Source organism: Vitis vinifera, chromosome 4 (assembly GCF_030704535.1).
Source record: "Vitis vinifera cultivar Pinot Noir 40024 chromosome 4, ASM3070453v1".
Classification (NCBI taxonomy): domain Eukaryota; kingdom Viridiplantae; phylum Streptophyta; class Magnoliopsida; order Vitales; family Vitaceae; genus Vitis; species Vitis vinifera.
This window is the reverse complement of record NC_081808.1, coordinates 920,022-936,754: the sequence shown is the minus strand read 5'-3', so window position 1 is coordinate 936,754 and position 16,733 is coordinate 920,022. Positions and strand designations below refer to the sequence as shown.

At 35.8% G+C, this 16,733-nt stretch overlaps 4 protein-coding genes across 7 annotated transcripts; 3 read left to right on the top strand and 1 right to left on the bottom strand.

Moving 5' to 3' along the window:
• The first annotated feature begins 4,519 nt into the window (after positions 1-4,519).
• On the top strand, positions 4,520-6,933 carry LOC100245740 (heat shock factor protein HSF30). Of its 4 annotated transcripts, none has more exons than XM_010650040.3 (3): positions 4,520-4,983; positions 5,556-6,324; positions 6,711-6,933. In XM_010650040.3, exons 1-3 carry the CDS (start codon positions 4,675-4,677, stop codon positions 6,857-6,859), a joined length of 1,227 nt encoding a protein of 408 aa, XP_010648342.1. In that variant the 5' UTR covers positions 4,520-4,674; the 3' UTR covers positions 6,860-6,933.
• Positions 6,934-8,765: 1,832 nt separating this feature from the next.
• LOC100243924 (cytochrome P450 711A1) lies at positions 8,766-12,489 on the top strand. The gene is made up of 5 exons (XM_002279050.5): positions 8,766-9,240; positions 10,030-10,182; positions 10,365-11,127; positions 11,239-11,334; positions 11,980-12,489. Exons 1-5 carry the CDS (start codon positions 8,993-8,995, stop codon positions 12,310-12,312), a joined length of 1,593 nt encoding a protein of 530 aa, XP_002279086.3. The 5' UTR covers positions 8,766-8,992; the 3' UTR covers positions 12,313-12,489.
• A 153-nt stretch (positions 12,490-12,642) lies between these two features.
• On the top strand, positions 12,643-13,499 carry LOC100249079 (cytochrome P450 711A1). The gene is made up of 4 exons (XM_019219266.1): positions 12,643-12,845; positions 12,928-12,994; positions 13,068-13,161; positions 13,249-13,499. The coding sequence occupies exons 1-4, from the start codon at positions 12,643-12,645 to the stop codon at positions 13,497-13,499; spliced, it is 615 nt and encodes a 204-aa protein (XP_019074811.1).
• A 191-nt stretch (positions 13,500-13,690) lies between these two features.
• Positions 13,691-16,627, bottom strand: LOC100254187 (protein IQ-DOMAIN 6). Its single transcript, XM_002279018.4, has 5 exons — positions 16,360-16,627; positions 15,869-16,117; positions 14,883-15,110; positions 14,681-14,794; positions 13,691-14,599 (listed from the first exon to the last, which is right to left on the bottom strand). The coding sequence occupies exons 1-5, from the start codon at positions 16,423-16,425 to the stop codon at positions 13,907-13,909; spliced, it is 1,350 nt and encodes a 449-aa protein (XP_002279054.1). The 5' UTR covers positions 16,426-16,627; the 3' UTR covers positions 13,691-13,906.
• Positions 16,628-16,733: the final 106 nt, after the last annotated feature.

The following is a 16,733-nucleotide window of genomic DNA, read 5'->3' as shown; positions in this document are numbered from 1 at the left end:
ATCACCAAAAGTGTCCCAAAAATAATTAATTAATTAATTAAAATTTAGCAATATAATTTATTGCAAAAATTATACAAAATCAATATATTTTTTTAAAATATAAATATTTAAACAATCACAAATTTTAAATTATACTTTTGAGACATGATTTCAATTATATTAATGTAACATTATGTTCCTAATCATGTACGTAGTGTGTACTATCAGTTAAAGAAGCCCTTACAACTTTAAAATTCATTTACATTATTAGGAATAGATTGTTATAAATAATATTAGAATCGATTATCGATTCGATGTAAACTTTTATTTGGCTTTGTAAGGAATGTTTATTTATTTAGTCCCATAATCTTATACGATACAATAAATATATTGTATCTGCACTTAGGTGATTGTGATGTCTTATAGATATGAGAGAAAAAATTTGAATACTTTTAGACTCATAATCAATAACATCCGCATGGTTGAAAACGATTAAATTAATATATGAAAATTATGTTATAAAATAATTATAAATTTGAAAATAAATTTAGATTCTTACATCATTGTTTAAGCATAATTTAAAATTTAAAATTTTGTGATGGATTAGATATATAATTTTAAATTTTTTTCAAAAATATTTTTAAAATTTATTTTATTTGATAGAAAAGAGTTCAATATAAATAGAGAATTAAAAAAAAATCATTAGAAAGGCATTTATCTGAAAATTTTATTAAAATAAATTTTTTTATTCGTATGACTTAAACGCATCCAGTAAACCATAGCATAATTTTTTTTCCTGAATATTTTAGATATTAAAACAGAAAGTAAAGAAATAAATGCGTTATGACCTCATGGCTCACGCGCATAGAACAAGCGTGGAGAACACTCCACCATCCACGCATGGAAGTCGTAGCCTTAGCGTACCCCGTACAGCACCACGTCCCCTGCACTCGCTAGACTGGCGCGTGAGTTAGAAAACCAGGGGTTTGTGAAATGATTAGAGGAACCCCCACGTGAGCGACCACAGGTCCAGTACCCGTCTGGAAGGTAGTGATCTAGGATGTATTACGTGTACGGTTTCCAGGTGTCAGCGAATCAGGCTCCTCAAATCTATTATTCTACCCGCATCCCTATCCTGATTCATTTATGATTTTAATGGTTTTGAATTTAGGGGAGGGAAAAATGAAATGGTGTTGAGGCCCAATTGGCGCAAATTAGCAGCGCCCCTTGTATTAAAGAGGTGCTTTGACAAGCTGTCGGCGCCGTTGGGTTTTTAAATTAAAATATTATAAAAAATAAAAAAAAAATAGATATATACAGTGAGGTTGGGGGTTGACTGATTGAAGTGACAGGTGGGTGACGCAAGCTGAGGTGACAGGTCAGTGGGCGTGGGACCGGGATGATCACGTCATGATCTGAATCTTTGTCGGTTCATAAATGTAGTTCTCTTGATCCTCTCAAAATTTGGGATCTTTCCCCACTGCCTTCTGCCACGTCACTCCTTTGTCTCTTCTTCCATGACTCACTCCCCTACTTTTTTCCACCCTACACGTGGCATACCTCATCATCTCAATTATTAAATCCAACCCACAAAATTTAGGGTTTTGTTTGTCCCTAGTCCCACCTATTGGATGGTGACTTCGCTTTCGAGTTCCCAATTCAAATACTACCATATTTGAATCAATTTGAAAAATTATTTTCAATATTATAATTGAGTTTGTGTAGAGTTTCTGCCATTCGAAGTCAATTTAGGTTATGAATTCAAATAATATCGTGCTTAATATTTTATAGCTTATCATATATTTCATTTTATATGTTTTTGGATAAATTTATTTTTAAAAAATCATTATTAATATGTACAATCTAATCCGATATTAACAACCCAAATCTAAATTAACTAATTTTAATCAATTTAAACTTGAAAAAATAAAATCAATTTGTGAGTAAATCATTATTAATATATATAATACAATTCAATCCAATCCAACTTGATATTGACAATTGAAGTCTAATTTGACAAATTTTTTTTTTTGATTTAGACTTAAAAAAATAATATCTATTTGTACTTAAGTTGTGGCATTAAGTCTCAATCAAATTTTACGTAGTTATGGATTGGATGTAATCTTTTTATTATATTAACATTTTGGTTTAGGTATTATTCAATTTTTTATTTAGATAATGTGAATCATATGTTGAATTTTGGAATTTCTTGGAAGGTTAAGTAAAATTGCTCCACATTATTAACATACTTCTTTATTAATAGAATCCTTATATTCTATTATTTTAATTAAACTTTCACATGTTTCTTTTAAATAAACCTTAATTTATACTTCACAAACAATCAAAAATAAATAAAATAGGGCAACGACTTTTTTTAAGGAGGCATGGTAGATTTGGGCCCATCAATGATGCAAGTGACGTGTAACAGCTAGCAAATGAGGTAATCGACTGTTTTATTTTTTTTTGTTCTTTCTTTATTTTGTTTTTATTATTATTATTTTTTATTTTTCTTATTAATTTAATGATCAATAGGCACTATTAGTGGCACAAAATCCATTGACATAGTGTATGTACGTGTAAATGTAACTTAGCTTTTTTTGTGGTACTTTTTATAAAGAATAATGGTCACATCAATGAAAGTTTCACATGTGGGCTTCTAGGGTGAGCACTTTTCAATTGATATGTGGAAGGGGCTTCATGGGCTAATTTAATTATGAAAGTATATAGTTTGGATATTCATATTTTTATTAATTTATTTACTCACTTAATGTTGAATATATTTTTTTTTTATGGGTTATGGGAATTAATATCAATTGGGTGACCCACCAACCAAATGTTCCATTAAGTGCAGGGACACAAAAATTTGGGCATGTTAATTTGGATAGAGGAAGGGCCTCTCCATGGTTATTTAGAGAACTAAATTCTATAGAATCTCAATTGTATATCTTTTGGGGGTTCAATTATTTTAGGGCATTGGAGCTTTATGCCATGTTTGGACCCATCCTTGAAATAAAAGTAAGGTCCTTTACATGTAGACTATAGTGTTTTATGAGTAGGATATTTGCACCCATTGCTTTTAGGTTTGGGAGATGGTCCATTGCCACTACTATACATTGAGGCCTCCCACTATTGCTTTGCTACTTTATGCACATTTCTTCATTTAGTGTATTATTGGGAAGGAAAAGATGATTAAAAGAAGAAATGGATGGAAAAGAAAAAGACGTTCTACTGCTATAATGTCGACATCTAAATAATTATTTGTGATGTCGAGTATCATAAATGGTCTGACCTATTCTTTATTAGACATTAATCGGTTTTCAAATGAGACAATCAAAGTCCGATTCAAGAATTGATATCAAAGTTAGTGATCATGGTACGAAGAATAGAAATATCTACCAAAGTTTTAAGTATGTCAACGGTAAATAAAAAATTTGTTTTTATTTCTAAATCAAATGATGATTGAAATAATATATGAGGAAAAAGTATTAAATTAAAATGTGGTGTTGGTTTTATTTACAAATAAGTCATTTAAAGTAAATTTCAAAATAATAATTTTTTAATATTTTGAATTATCACTATTTTTAACAATAAAAAATGATTATTAGGAGATATTCTTTTAATATATTCATTATTATTACCTTTGAAAATAATATAAATTCATTAAAATATTTTATTTTTTATTTCTTGATTTGAAGTACTTATAAAATTACCCTATCATGTGCCTTACCATGTTTATTGGGCTGTGCTCTAGAGGTCTGGTAGTATGGGCCCATTTTTGTTTTTTTTTTTTTGACCCACTATAAATTATCCAAGCAATTTCATTATGGACCCAGAAAGAATTTGGGCCTGGGCCTTTCTTACCATCTAAAACCCATTGATCCATTGATGTTCCTAACAGTAAAACAAATATTTTTTTAAAAGGAAAAATAAAAGAAAATGGAAATTTTAATAGAATATTCAAATATTAATTTTTTATTTAAAAATTACTCAATGAAAAAATGTTTAAAAAATAAATATGCAAATTGTTTCTATTTTTAAAAAACTCTTAAATGTTTCTTATATAAAGATAAGAATATATTATATATATAATTTTAAAATATGTATTTAAATCTTAAAATGATGAAGAAAATGAAAAATAAGTTTATATTTATATTATGTTTGATTTTAGGAAAATATTAAAAAAAAGGTAAGAAAAATTATTTGTTGATATTTGTTTTATTAAAAATATGACTAATATATAAATAATTTATTAATTTTAAATATATATATATATATATATATATTTTTTTCATTTTGTCTATTTCATCTTTTTATTTTTTTTTCTTTATATTTTCCATCAAATTTTCCTAACATAAAAAATAAGTATTGTTCTCCAAATCAAAACAATTTATTATTTATTATTTATTTTTGTTATATTTTTTCATCTCAAAATATCAGGAACTTTCCAGAAACTTTTGGTGTGATTACGTGGGCCAGTGGCCACACAACAGAGGAAAATTCTGACAAAGTTCAGAACCTGACAGCCAAAAAATCTCACTCATTCCAGAAGTTTCGCTTCCCTGTCCTTAAAGTCACACACTCTCTCCCTCCTCCACTCTTCAAATTCAACCTCTCACTCTCAACTCTCAACTCTCAACTCTCAAGAATCGTCTTCATTTCACCATTTTTGCAGAGGAAACACAGAAGCAAGAAGCCATGGACGGAGTGATGGTCAAAGAAGAAGAACCAGTGGTTTCATGGACTATGGGCTCATCATCATCATCATCTTCTTCACCAGGCTTTGCTCCTCACCCATTGGAGGGTCTGCACGAGGTGGGTCCGCCTCCATTTCTTACGAAGACCTTCGATATGGTGGAAGACCCAGCAACCGACTCAGTGGTCTCGTGGAGTAGAGCTCGCAACAGCTTCATTGTTTGGGATTCGCACAAGTTCTCTACTACTCTTCTTCCCAGGTACTTCAAGCACAGTAACTTCTCCAGCTTCATTCGCCAGCTCAACACATATGTAAGTGCTCTGAATTTGGGCTTCTTTCTTCTTAATTTTCTGTGATCTTACCTGGGTTGCTTCGGTTTTGCTCTGGGAATTGGTTTTTGTATTCTGGGTTCGTTGCAGTTTGTATGAATCTGATCATGCTGGTTATCAATGTAGGGTTCTATCAAATTTCTGTTGCATATTTTTTGTGGGTTTTTTTAATTCTACTGTTCTGAGTGGTTTTCACCAAACTTGGGTTGCAGCTTTGTTGAAACTTTCAATTGCCTTCAGCTTTATGGATTCATGGAATTTGAATCTGGGAGTTTGTATTTTTAGGGTTTACATGATTATTTTCTTGTGGGTTTTGATAAATATTGTCATTCTGATCCTGTGTTGCTGTTTTGTAAGGTCGAATCTGAATTCTGTCCATCCAGGATTCTGTCTGATAATCTTCTGAATATTTTCTAAACTATTGTAATTTCATGATGTTTGCACTAGTCTTGTGTTGATTCTAGTTTATATTGAGTTAATTTGATTTTTTTTTTATAAGTTTCAATCTTTACTGCTTTGATTCTGATGGGCTTTGATGCTTGCAATGGATGCAGGGTTTTAGAAAAGTCGATCCAGATCGATGGGAGTTTGCAAATGAAGGGTTTTTGGGAGGGCAGAAGCATCTGCTGAAGAACATCAAGAGAAGAAGACATGTCTCACAGAATACACAGCAAGGAGGACTAGGAGCTTGTGTGGAATTAGGGCAATACGGATTGGAGGATGAACTTGAAAGATTGAAGAGAGACAGAAACGTATTAATGGCAGAGATCGGGAAGCTGCGGCAGCAACAACAGAATTCCAGGAATGAACTAGTTGCCATGGAGGGTCGAATGCAGAACACAGAGAAGAAGCAGATGCAGATGATGACCTTTCTCGCCAAAGCATTAAACAACCCTTCCTTTGTCCAGCAATTTATCCAGCAGAGAAGGGAACTTCGAGGGGCTGAAATCGGGCGAAAACGACGATTAACCACCAGTCAAAGTGCTGAGAATTTGCAGGAAGTGATAACGGTGGCAAGCATCGACCAAGCGTTCAGCTACACAAATCAAGATGATGGGGACATGTCGGGTATTGAATCAGAGATAGAGACATTTTTCTCAGGCGGCTGGGACAATGAATCAAGTGAAGATATCAAGGACCCGAAAGCGGATTCCATTGATAACAACTTGGGTTCTGTCAATGATGTAATCTGGGAGGAACTATTGAGTGATGATCTGATTGCTGGCAATGAGGAAGAAGTACCCCCACTCCGACTGGGTGATCATCATGAACCAGAAACTGATGTGGAGGTGGAGGATTTGGTTGCAACGCCTTCAGACTGGGGTGAGGACTTCCAAGACCTTGTGGACCAAATGGCTTTTCTCAGGTCCAAATCATGAAGAAATGCTCTGATTAAATCAATTGGTCTTTTCTTCTGGTCTGCTGAATTGGCCTCTGCAACTTCTTCACTGTTTCTCTTCTTGGGTATGGCTTATGAAATTTGGCCTCTGTTGTCTGCATATAGAATTGCTTTTGTCTGTTACTGATGGAGTTCATGGTTTGTCACACCGCAGGGATTGGTGAAAGTTGCAAAGAGGCCAACCTATGAACCTGTTCTTTTGTATCCTTTGATGATGATTGGTTTTTAATTTTTAATTTTTAACTTCTAATTTTTTTCAGTTTCTATTGCTTTATAATTGTGTGTTTTTTTCTTCTGGTGAATTTTGCAGGCCAAACCTCAGATCCAGACTCGAAAGAAGGGTTCTCAATCTTTGACTCATTTTCAGAGCTATGGTCTCTGTCTCTGCCTCCTATAGGACTTCTGTATATTTATATTTTGTGTAAATATCAGTTGGTGTATCAGTATTATATGAACTGATTATTTAGGGTATGCCCTTTTAATGAATAAATTATTTGGATGTTTATTCAATAAAATCTTGATCTTTGGCTTCATGTCATCTCTTCAATCAATCTTCAGGGAAGACTAGAATATGCAGTTCTAAATTGGTGGAATTTTCTCTTTCTAACATGAGAATGATGGTGTAGGTTAACACCCACCAAGGGTGAATGAGTATATTTAAAAATTTTCTTAAATAAGAAAATGAGTTTTTAACCCAATTAAACCTGCGGGATATCCAAGATATTACATATGATCGAAGTAATCCCAAAATCACAAAAATAAGCAATGAGATATATGAATTTTTACATTGAAAACTCTTCACACTAATTATGAAAAAAAAAACCACGTGCTATAAAATATCTAATTTAAATTCACTATATAAGAATAAGTTACACAAATTTATTTGATAGTTTTACCCTTAAAACTTATTTTTCAGTACTTATAATCAGTTCCACATCCACAATATAGCAACTTTTAAGTACTCTAGTGAATACACATTACCCTCACTGAAGGGAAGGAAGTCTTCAACAACTAAATTCAATGCTTGAATTTTTCTTAAGAGATTGGGAATGGTGTGGCTTATTAGACTTGCTCTCCGATCAAGTTCATCTCCAAATCTCTAAATCTAAAAAGGTTATAATGAGGTATATATACACAAAAAAACACTAGGGAGTTGATATTTCAAAGTTTCCAAACTTGATTTACATGAATATCTCAACAATATTATGAGAAATTCGATAGGAGCACTTGAGTGCATTTAACTACCTCTTGAGCATTGTTTTCTACTTGAGTAGATTTTAAATATTAAAGAAAAATATTTTTTAATTTCAGAAAAATATACTAATCCCTTTTGTAAGCTTTATAAACCTAATATACCAAAAGTCTAATATTTTTAGATATATTTGTGATTTTTCGATTAGATGAATAGCAGTTTTAGATTTTCAATAAAGAGTGAGTTATTATTTAAAAAAATTCTTAAGTTAGAAAATAAAATATAACAAAATTTCCAACCTACAATAAGGGCTTATTTTGCTAACAAAGAGGAAATGATCCCACTTTGGCTTGCAATGTGTTAGAATAGTTAACAAATCCTATGATCTCAATTTTTTTTTTTTCTTAAAAAAAAAGGTGATTTGATAAGAAGACAAACCCATACTTCAGCTGTGCTGTGTCTGTGGTTGGAGTCGTAGTAAAAATCTATGGGCATAGAGCTCTGAATTTTCTTCACCAATTAGAAGAAAACCCACTTAGTAATAAAATAAAATAAAGGGTGAGCGTTTCCCAAATGTTATCATTCAATGAGGATACAAGGCTTCAGTGGGCATCAATTCACCTAATGGGAGGAGGGATAGGGACCTTATCAATTAAAAAAGGCCTCTTGCAGAGACCTTCAAATATATATATATCTCTCTCTCCCAATATCTCTTCCTTCATCAAAATCTCTCTCTCTCTCCCCCAATATCTCTTTATTATACACCATGTACAATAATTTTAAAACATAAAAAATATATTCTTCTCATTTTCTTCCTTCTTGTTTTTCTAGTGACGTAAAATCAAATAAAAAAGGGAAAAAAAAGGGGGAATAATTGTTCTTAATGCATAATAGTAATCGTTATAAAGAGGAAGCTCAAACAATGACAGCATATAATCCAAAAGGGCATCCCAACAATGCCATTATCAAATGAGAAGGATATTCTCTCCTAGAAAGACAATGCAACTCCCTTGTCATTGAAAGCAAGAACATGGATTAAATAAAAATCAGGCACAAGATTAGATAAAAAGACCAGCCATGAGTTGGAAAAGAGCCTCATTTCAGCAGTCCAAGGCTTCAGCTGTGCTGTGGCTGTTTTTGGAGACAGTGAAAATATAGAGCTCTGAATTTTCTTCACCAATCAGGGGGGAAATAAATAGCCACTTAGTAAGAAAATAGAATACAGGGTGGGCATTTCTCAAATGTTATCATTCAATGAGAAGAAAAGGCTAAGTGGGCATCACCCACCTACTGAGAGGGATAGGGACCTTATCAATTAAGAAAGGTCTCTTGCAGAGACCTTCAATATATATATCTCTCTATCTCCATCTCTCTTTCTTCATTAAAATCTCTCTCTCAATATGGATGCAGCCCTCCAAGGTTTGATACAGATTGGGGTGTCCTTCATAAGGACACCCATGGCACCAGCCTTCTTCACAGTGTTGGCTATGCTAGGAGGACTTTTGGGCTACTTGTATGAACCCTATTGGAGGGTGAGAAGGGTACCAGGTCCACCAGTCTTCCCTCTTGTTGGGCACCTCCCCTTGATGGCCAAGTATGGTCATGATGTGTTCTCAGTCCTTGCCAAAAAATATGGTCCAATTTTCAGGTGAGTTCACAGCTCTTTTCTTCATTTCCCCTGCATGGGACAAAGAAGGGAATCAAGTAAAAAGTGGTATTTTAGAATACCAATTTTTTATTGCTCTTCCTCTTCCCCTCCTCTCTACCAGGTCTTGAACCCCTGACCTGAGCTTTGGTTTTTTTTTTTTTTTTGCTTTCAAAGCCAAGAGGCTAGGGAGAGCCTGGTGTTTTACCTACCCCACTATCTGGTTTTAATTCTCTGTTTCTTACCCAAAACCTCAAACCTATCTCCTCTTCTTGGGCACTAATGATCAAAGCTAATGGAAAAAAAAAAGAGTAAAAATAGGAAATAGTCATCTGCCACAGTTCCATTGCTCCATGGTCTCATTTTGGTCAGATACATTTCATTCTGCTTTTTCAAATCTTTTGTGACTCAGCCAACACTACTGTCTCCACCTTATCCCCATGAAAAGACTTGAATGGATGATAAGATTCGAGTAAAACTAAAGTTGGAAAAAAGCCTCTTTTGGACACCTAAAACAGTGTAGAAATAGACAAACCCAAAAAATGTTTCTGAGCCCTGACAAGTGCCCTTGGTTGCTATACTCCCTGCCCTCTGAATTTCTTGTTGCACATTTGTTTGTTTCAATGAATTCCCAGTTTCTTATTCATCTGTAAGTAATCTTTCATGTGGGTCTGGATTTACTTTCCCTTTTCAGAACCCCCCACATCAGAAAACCATTTGTATATTGATATTTCACTTCTTTTGTTTTTTCCTTTTCCCCATTTTGCAATGATCTTATTCATTGTGGGGTAGGTTCCATGTGGGTAGACAGCCCCTGGTGATTGTAGCAGATGCAGAGCTCTGTAGAGAAGTTGGAATAAAGAAATTCAAAGACATTCCCAACAGAAGCATTCCCTCTGCCATCTCAGCATCCCCTCTCCACCAAAAGGGTCTCTTCTTCACCAGGTATTTCTCCATATGTATCTCCATAAATACATAGACTATAAGAATGAGTTAGATGCCATATGTATCTGACTTGAGTGAGCCAACAATCTATACCAAGCTAAAAAGAAGAAAGCCAGCAGATTTTAAATTCAAGTGAGTTGATTTAAAGTGATCAGTATATCTGATGAAAGTTGGCTTTGCAGGGATGCAAGGTGGTCAACAATGAGAAACACCATAATATCAGTCTACCAGCAATCTCACCTAGCCAACCTGGTGCCAACCATGCAAGCATTCATTGAACCAGCCTTTCGAAATCTCCCGTCTTCTGAAGAGGAAGATATCACTTTTTCCAATTTGTCCCTCAAACTGGCCACTGATGTAATTGGGCAAGCTGCATTTGGGGTTCATTTTGGTCTCTCCAAACCACCATCCAGCAATGAAGTTAAGAACAGTGATGAAGTATCAGAGTTCATCAATCAACATATTTACTCTACCACAAATCTTAAGATGGATCTATCAGGATCTTTCTCAATTATACTAGGCCTACTTGTCCCCATTCTCCAAAAACCAGTTCAACATATCCTTAAGAGAATACCTGGGACGATGGACTGGAAAATTTACCAGACTAACAAGAAACTGAGCAGCAGGCTTGATGAGATTGTTGCAAAGAGAATGAAGGACAAGGATAGAGGTTCCAAGGACTTCTTGTCTCTCATATTGAATGCAAGGGAATCAGAGAAAGCCATGAAGAATATTTTCACCTCAGACTACCTTAATGCAGTTACTTATGAACACCTACTTGCTGGGTCTGCAACAACATCCTTCACATTGTCTTCAACTATCTATCTGATTGCCGAGCATCCAGAAGTGGAGAAGAAGTTGCTTGCAGAGATTGACGGGTTCGGTCCGCCTGATCAGATGCCAACAGCTCATGATCTCCAGCACAAATTCCCCTATCTTGATCAGGCAAAGTCTCTTGTTGTTCCTTTCTCATTCATTAGGTCTACTTTTGATCCCAATTGGGTCTGACCCATCAAAGATCACTATTTATTCTTGCTTCCTTTTTCTTAACTGCAGGTTGTTAAAGAGGCAATGAGGTTTTATACAGTTTCCCCATTAGTTGCAAGAGAAACATCTGCAGAAGTAGAGATTGGAGGCTATGTTCTTCCCAAGGTATATGACATATTTGAATGTTGTAAAAATGGGTGGTGCCACTTGGATGGGTTAGTCCGATCCAATCCAATGTTTGGATGGACTTGAGCAATTATTTTCAATACTCAGATTTGAGTTTGGGTTAGGTTATTTAACCTAAACTTAATTTGGGTTGGGCTCGGGCCAAGGTTTGGACAACCCAAGCCTAACCCAAACCTGATTTTCTGTTTTTACAATATTTATAAAATAATATTCATTTTCCTTATAAATTTTTAAGAAAAAATATCAAATTATATTATATCATATGATTTTTTCGTTTATATATATATATATATTTTTTTTTTTTTTCTTGTTGCTATCTTAAAATTTTGTCATATTTATTATTTAAATTTTCATATAAATATATAGATTTTTTTAAAAAAAAATATTATCAATGGATTCTACAACTGGAGTCTAACCCGACCAACCCAAATCTACCCTAACCAACCCGAGCTTAGAGAATTGCGATGATCTCTAGTTGATTGCTTCTTAATTCGGACTAAGCTTGAAACATCAATCTAACGAACCAGGCCAAGTTGCAGCCCTGGTTATAACATGTAAATGTGTATGCATGTATTCTTATACAGATTAGATTAACGAGTATATGAACTTGTATATATTTGTCAGGGCACATGGATCTGGTTGGCACCTGGGGTTCTAGCAAAAGATCCAAAAAATTTCCCGGAACCAGACAAGTTCAAGCCAGAGAGGTTTGACCCAAATTGTGAGGAGGAGAAACAAAGGCATCCTTATGCTCTCATACCCTTTGGAATTGGTCCTCGAGCATGTCTAGGCCAGAAGTTCTCCTTACAAGAAGTAAAGCTTTCGCTGATTCATCTATACCAAAGATATGTCTTTCGCCATTCCCCAAACATGGAGAAACCTCTGGAACTTGAGTATGGCATAATTCTCAACTTCAAACATGCTGTCAAGCTCAGAGCCATCAAACGACATCCATGAAAATGGTTGAACTTAGCTAAGCAAGCCTTTCATCAGTAATGTTGATGCTTTAAGTAAACTCCTTGTCTTGGCCGTTCAATGAACATGATGAAATTTAAGTCGTTGGATAAGGGTTCAGGTTTTGTAATCTGAGACTTAAAAGAGTGAATACATAAATAATTGGTGGTGTCTTTTTCATATTGTATAAAATTCTCCCTCGTTTTCAAACTATTCAACTCCACTGCAACTCTTAAGGTGGATCTATCGGGATCTTTCTCGATCATTATAGGCTTGCTTTTCCCCATACTCTAAAAACCAATTCATCATATCCTTAAGAGGATACCTGGTACAATGGACTGGAAAGTTGAGCAGATTAGTGAGAAACTGAGTTGCAGGCTTGATGAGATTGTCACAAAGAGGATGAAGGACAAGGATAGAGGTTATAAGGACTTCTTGTCAGTTATATTGAATGCAAGGGAGTCAGAGAAAGCGACGAAGAATGTCTTCACCATGGACTACCTTAGTGCAGTTACTCATGAACACCTACTTGCAGGGTCTGCAACAACATCCTTCACATTGTCTTCAACTGTTTATCTAATTGCTGAGCATCCAGAAGTTGTTTGAAGAGAATGACAGGTTCGGCCTGCCTGATCAGATGCCCACAGCTCATGATCTCCACCACAAACTCCCCTATCTTGATCAGGCAAAGTCTCTTTTTGTTCATTTATCATCAAAATTCGATGTTTCTTTCTTTAGTTTGATTTTCTTAACTGCAGATTGTGAAAGAGGCAATGAGGTTTTATACACTCACCCCATTAATTGGGAGAAACATCCACACAAGTAGAGATAGGAGGTTATGTTCTCCCAAAGGTATGCATCATATATTTAAATGTTGCAGATAAATATATGTGCAATGCTGCATGAACTGTATATATATTTATTTGTCTGTAAATGCAGGGCTCCTGGATCTGGATGGCACCAGGGGTTCTAGCAAAAGATCCAAAAAGTTTCCCAGAACCGGACAAGTTCAGCTAGAGAGGTTTGATCCAAATTGTGAGGAGAAGAAACAAAGGCATCTTTATACTTACATACCCTTTGGAATTGGGCCTCGAGCATGCCTAGGCCAGAAGTTCTCCTTGCTAGAAATAAAGCTCACACTGATTCATCTATACCAAAACCATGTATTTTCACCATTCCCCCAAGATTGAGAAACCTCTGGAACTCGAGTACAGCTTACTGCTCAACTTCAAGCAGTGTCAAGCTCATAGCCATCAAAAGAAGACCATGAAATGAACTTGGCTGAGCAAGCTTTTCATTAGTGATGTTAATGCTTTAAATAAAAGATCCTAGCATGAACATATCACTTATCATTGATCAATCTGATCAGAAAAGAAACATGGGAGTCTAAACATCTTAATTGAAGAACCAAACTCAATAATTTACACTGGGAAAACAACTCTCAACTCACACAAGAAAAATGGCTCTCCCCGCATGGATTTTCAGTACAGAATACAGATGGCACAAGAGCTTCTAACTTTAAGTACTTTCTCCATCATAGAGAACAACAAGAAGTTGATCTTTGCAACAAACACAAGCCAACCCCATCTTTCCCTTCTTACTCATAAAAGCAATTCTCCCTTTCCCTTACCTTCACAGAGGCTTTATCCATTCGGGTTGGAAGGTAAAGCGGCTTAGAGAAATTAACTGATGGAGGATCAGAACCAGCACTGCTTTTTGTATCTACATTACAGTATAACCCTGATTTCTTGAGAAACTGAAATTCATCCATAGACTGCCTTTGAACTCTGTGAGATCTCTGCTTTGCCTTGGTCGACTCGGTCAGGTTCATATAACTTGGCCGATAGTTACTGCTGTCCTCAGTTTTATCTGAAGTCAGGACAGTGTTCCCAGAAACAGGAGTAGCAGATGTGCAAATTGAAGATGAAGCTGAGCTTTCATCGTACTGAAACTCAGAACTTGGACTTGAAGATGACCGAGTGACTAACCCAATTGGAGGAGGTTTTGCAGAAATCCTGGTAGTTACATTGTTCCTTCTCACCTTCACTGAGCCTGGTTCTGAAGATTTTGAATGGGTGCCTGAGAGAGGGTTCATACAGTGCTTAAAAGGTGGAGTTGTCTCTGATGGATCAGTGTGGGCTTGCTCCATCAATCTGTTCTCCCATGGCTTGGCCGCCATCCAACGCTCTAACCAACTCCATCCCCAACTACTCTTATCAAGCTCGTGATTCTTGACTGAAGACACTGAGACATTTGTTTGGGAATTTGCATTCTGGCTTGATCTCCATTGCTGAAACAGAACTGAAGTTAACAATCTCATTGAAGTGAAAGGGAAAGATGGCAAAGAATTTGAAGCTTGATATCTCATTACCTTCTGAGCAAGAGAGTACGCAATTGCCCTTTCTCTCTTGAAGGCTCCCTCTTGCCTCATCTGTAACTTGGTCTTAACATCTGCCAACGTCCCCTTACTATCACACCATCCTTCCTATAATGTGTTGGAGAAAACTTTAATCCATAAATCTAATACAATTAACAAGAGAAATATACCAACTCAACTTCATATGTTCTTGTACCTCAGCTTCTTTCAAGAGATCAGCCTGGCTGCGGCGCTCGTCCAGCAACTTCTGCACAGCCTGTCCCTCCATGGACATTCTAACACGACGAGCCCTAACCCGGGCTTGAACTCGAACAAGAGCCTGCATGCACCTTAGTGTCACAGCAGCCTGCTTCCTGACCTGTCTGCCGCGAACTAGAGCTTGAAGCCTAACCACTCCCTTCAAGGCCCTCAAAGCCCTTCTTGCCTGTATTTAAATTCAAAAATTCTCAAATCAAGTTAAAGCAATAACAACCAGTTTCAAATCAAATGGTAATCAGACGAAGAACACAATAAGCAATCAACAGGAGCTTAAACTTCAAACTTCAAGGAATTTCTGATTTCTCAGTTAGTGTTAAATTGTTGCTTGTAGATAAAGTGTTATCTCATGACTGCATAAACTTCAAACAAAGAGCTGAAACTTGTATATGTGACTCTAGGATTTTCAAAGTATATACCTAGAGAGCAATTTTTAGTGAAGATCTAAAACTCATACATTAAGATCTATGGGTTACTAGTTTTCAAAAATGTACTCTAACTATTTCTGGTGAAAATTTTGAAGGTTGATGGGGCTTAGAACCCTTACTGATTTAGCAGTTGCAGTTAAGTTTCTAACTATCCATCTGCATAGATCTATTAACCCATTAACAGAGAATTCCCTCCATTTTTTAGCTGAGAAAAAGGAGGAAAATAAAGGAAAATAACATGTTGAACCTTTTGTGTTCCATTTATCTGGTTTCCAAAAGTCAAAATCTCAACATTATAATGCGACAATGAGGTATGCGTGGTAGATCGAGTTGAAACTGAGTTTTTTCGCCTCAGATTCCATGAAGTAAAACACCAGAGTTCCAAATTTTGGTGTTTCTCTATTATTTTCCATCATTTTCTCAGCAAACCATACAGAGACAAAAAATAAAAAATAAAAATAAACGAACAAATGAACAAACAACAAAGAAACCCATTTACCAAGAAGCCACGAAAAGCAGTCTGGATCCGGATTGCAGCCCATTCTTGCCTCACAACTCTAAAATCTTTGGGTGGAGCTCGAACCACTGTAGCTACAGCAGCTGTGAAAGCATCAGTACCCACTGATGAAGAGTCAGATCCCTCTGAGTAAGCTCTATGCCCTCCTTTGAATCCCCTCCATGAAGACCCCATTTCCCCTGATGAGCTCCTCCACAGCCTCCATTTCTTGCTCTTACCCCCCACCTTCTCCTACAGACAAAAAATGAAGAGAGAAAAAAAAATTATGACACCGTCTAGTTTATGAGAAAATTCAAAATCACATCTCCACCCAGCTATTTGCTCAGCTGAGCTAAAATTTTCATTTTCCAGCTCTTAAAACATAAAACCAAACAAAAGATAAGATGCAGAAAAAGCTTCGTTTTCTTTTGCTTTGCTGAGTTTTCCTGGCAACCAAACAGATGCTAGCTTTGCAGCGAAAATTCTAAGCTTACATGGTCGTCTTTCTCGGGCTTTTTGAGACCTATCAGCGCTTTCACCCATTTTCCCGAACCACCCATATCTCAAAAACCCTTGCTTGGACGAAAACAAGCAAGAAAAAGCTCAGATTCTCCAAGAAACAGACCTCCAAATACCTTAAAATAAACAAACCAGTTCACACTTCACAGTAAGAAAAAGAAAAGAGAGAAGGAAGATAACTGAAGAGAGAGAAACAGGGTTTAGAGAGATACAATACAAAGAGGGAGAGCGAAGTGGGTTTTGGTTGGTTTGATTGGGTGGCTATGCCTATGCATCGACCAGAGAGCCGTTGAACATTTGAAATTCGAAATATAACTGACAAACGAGTCAGTTCCCGCTCAAATCCCTG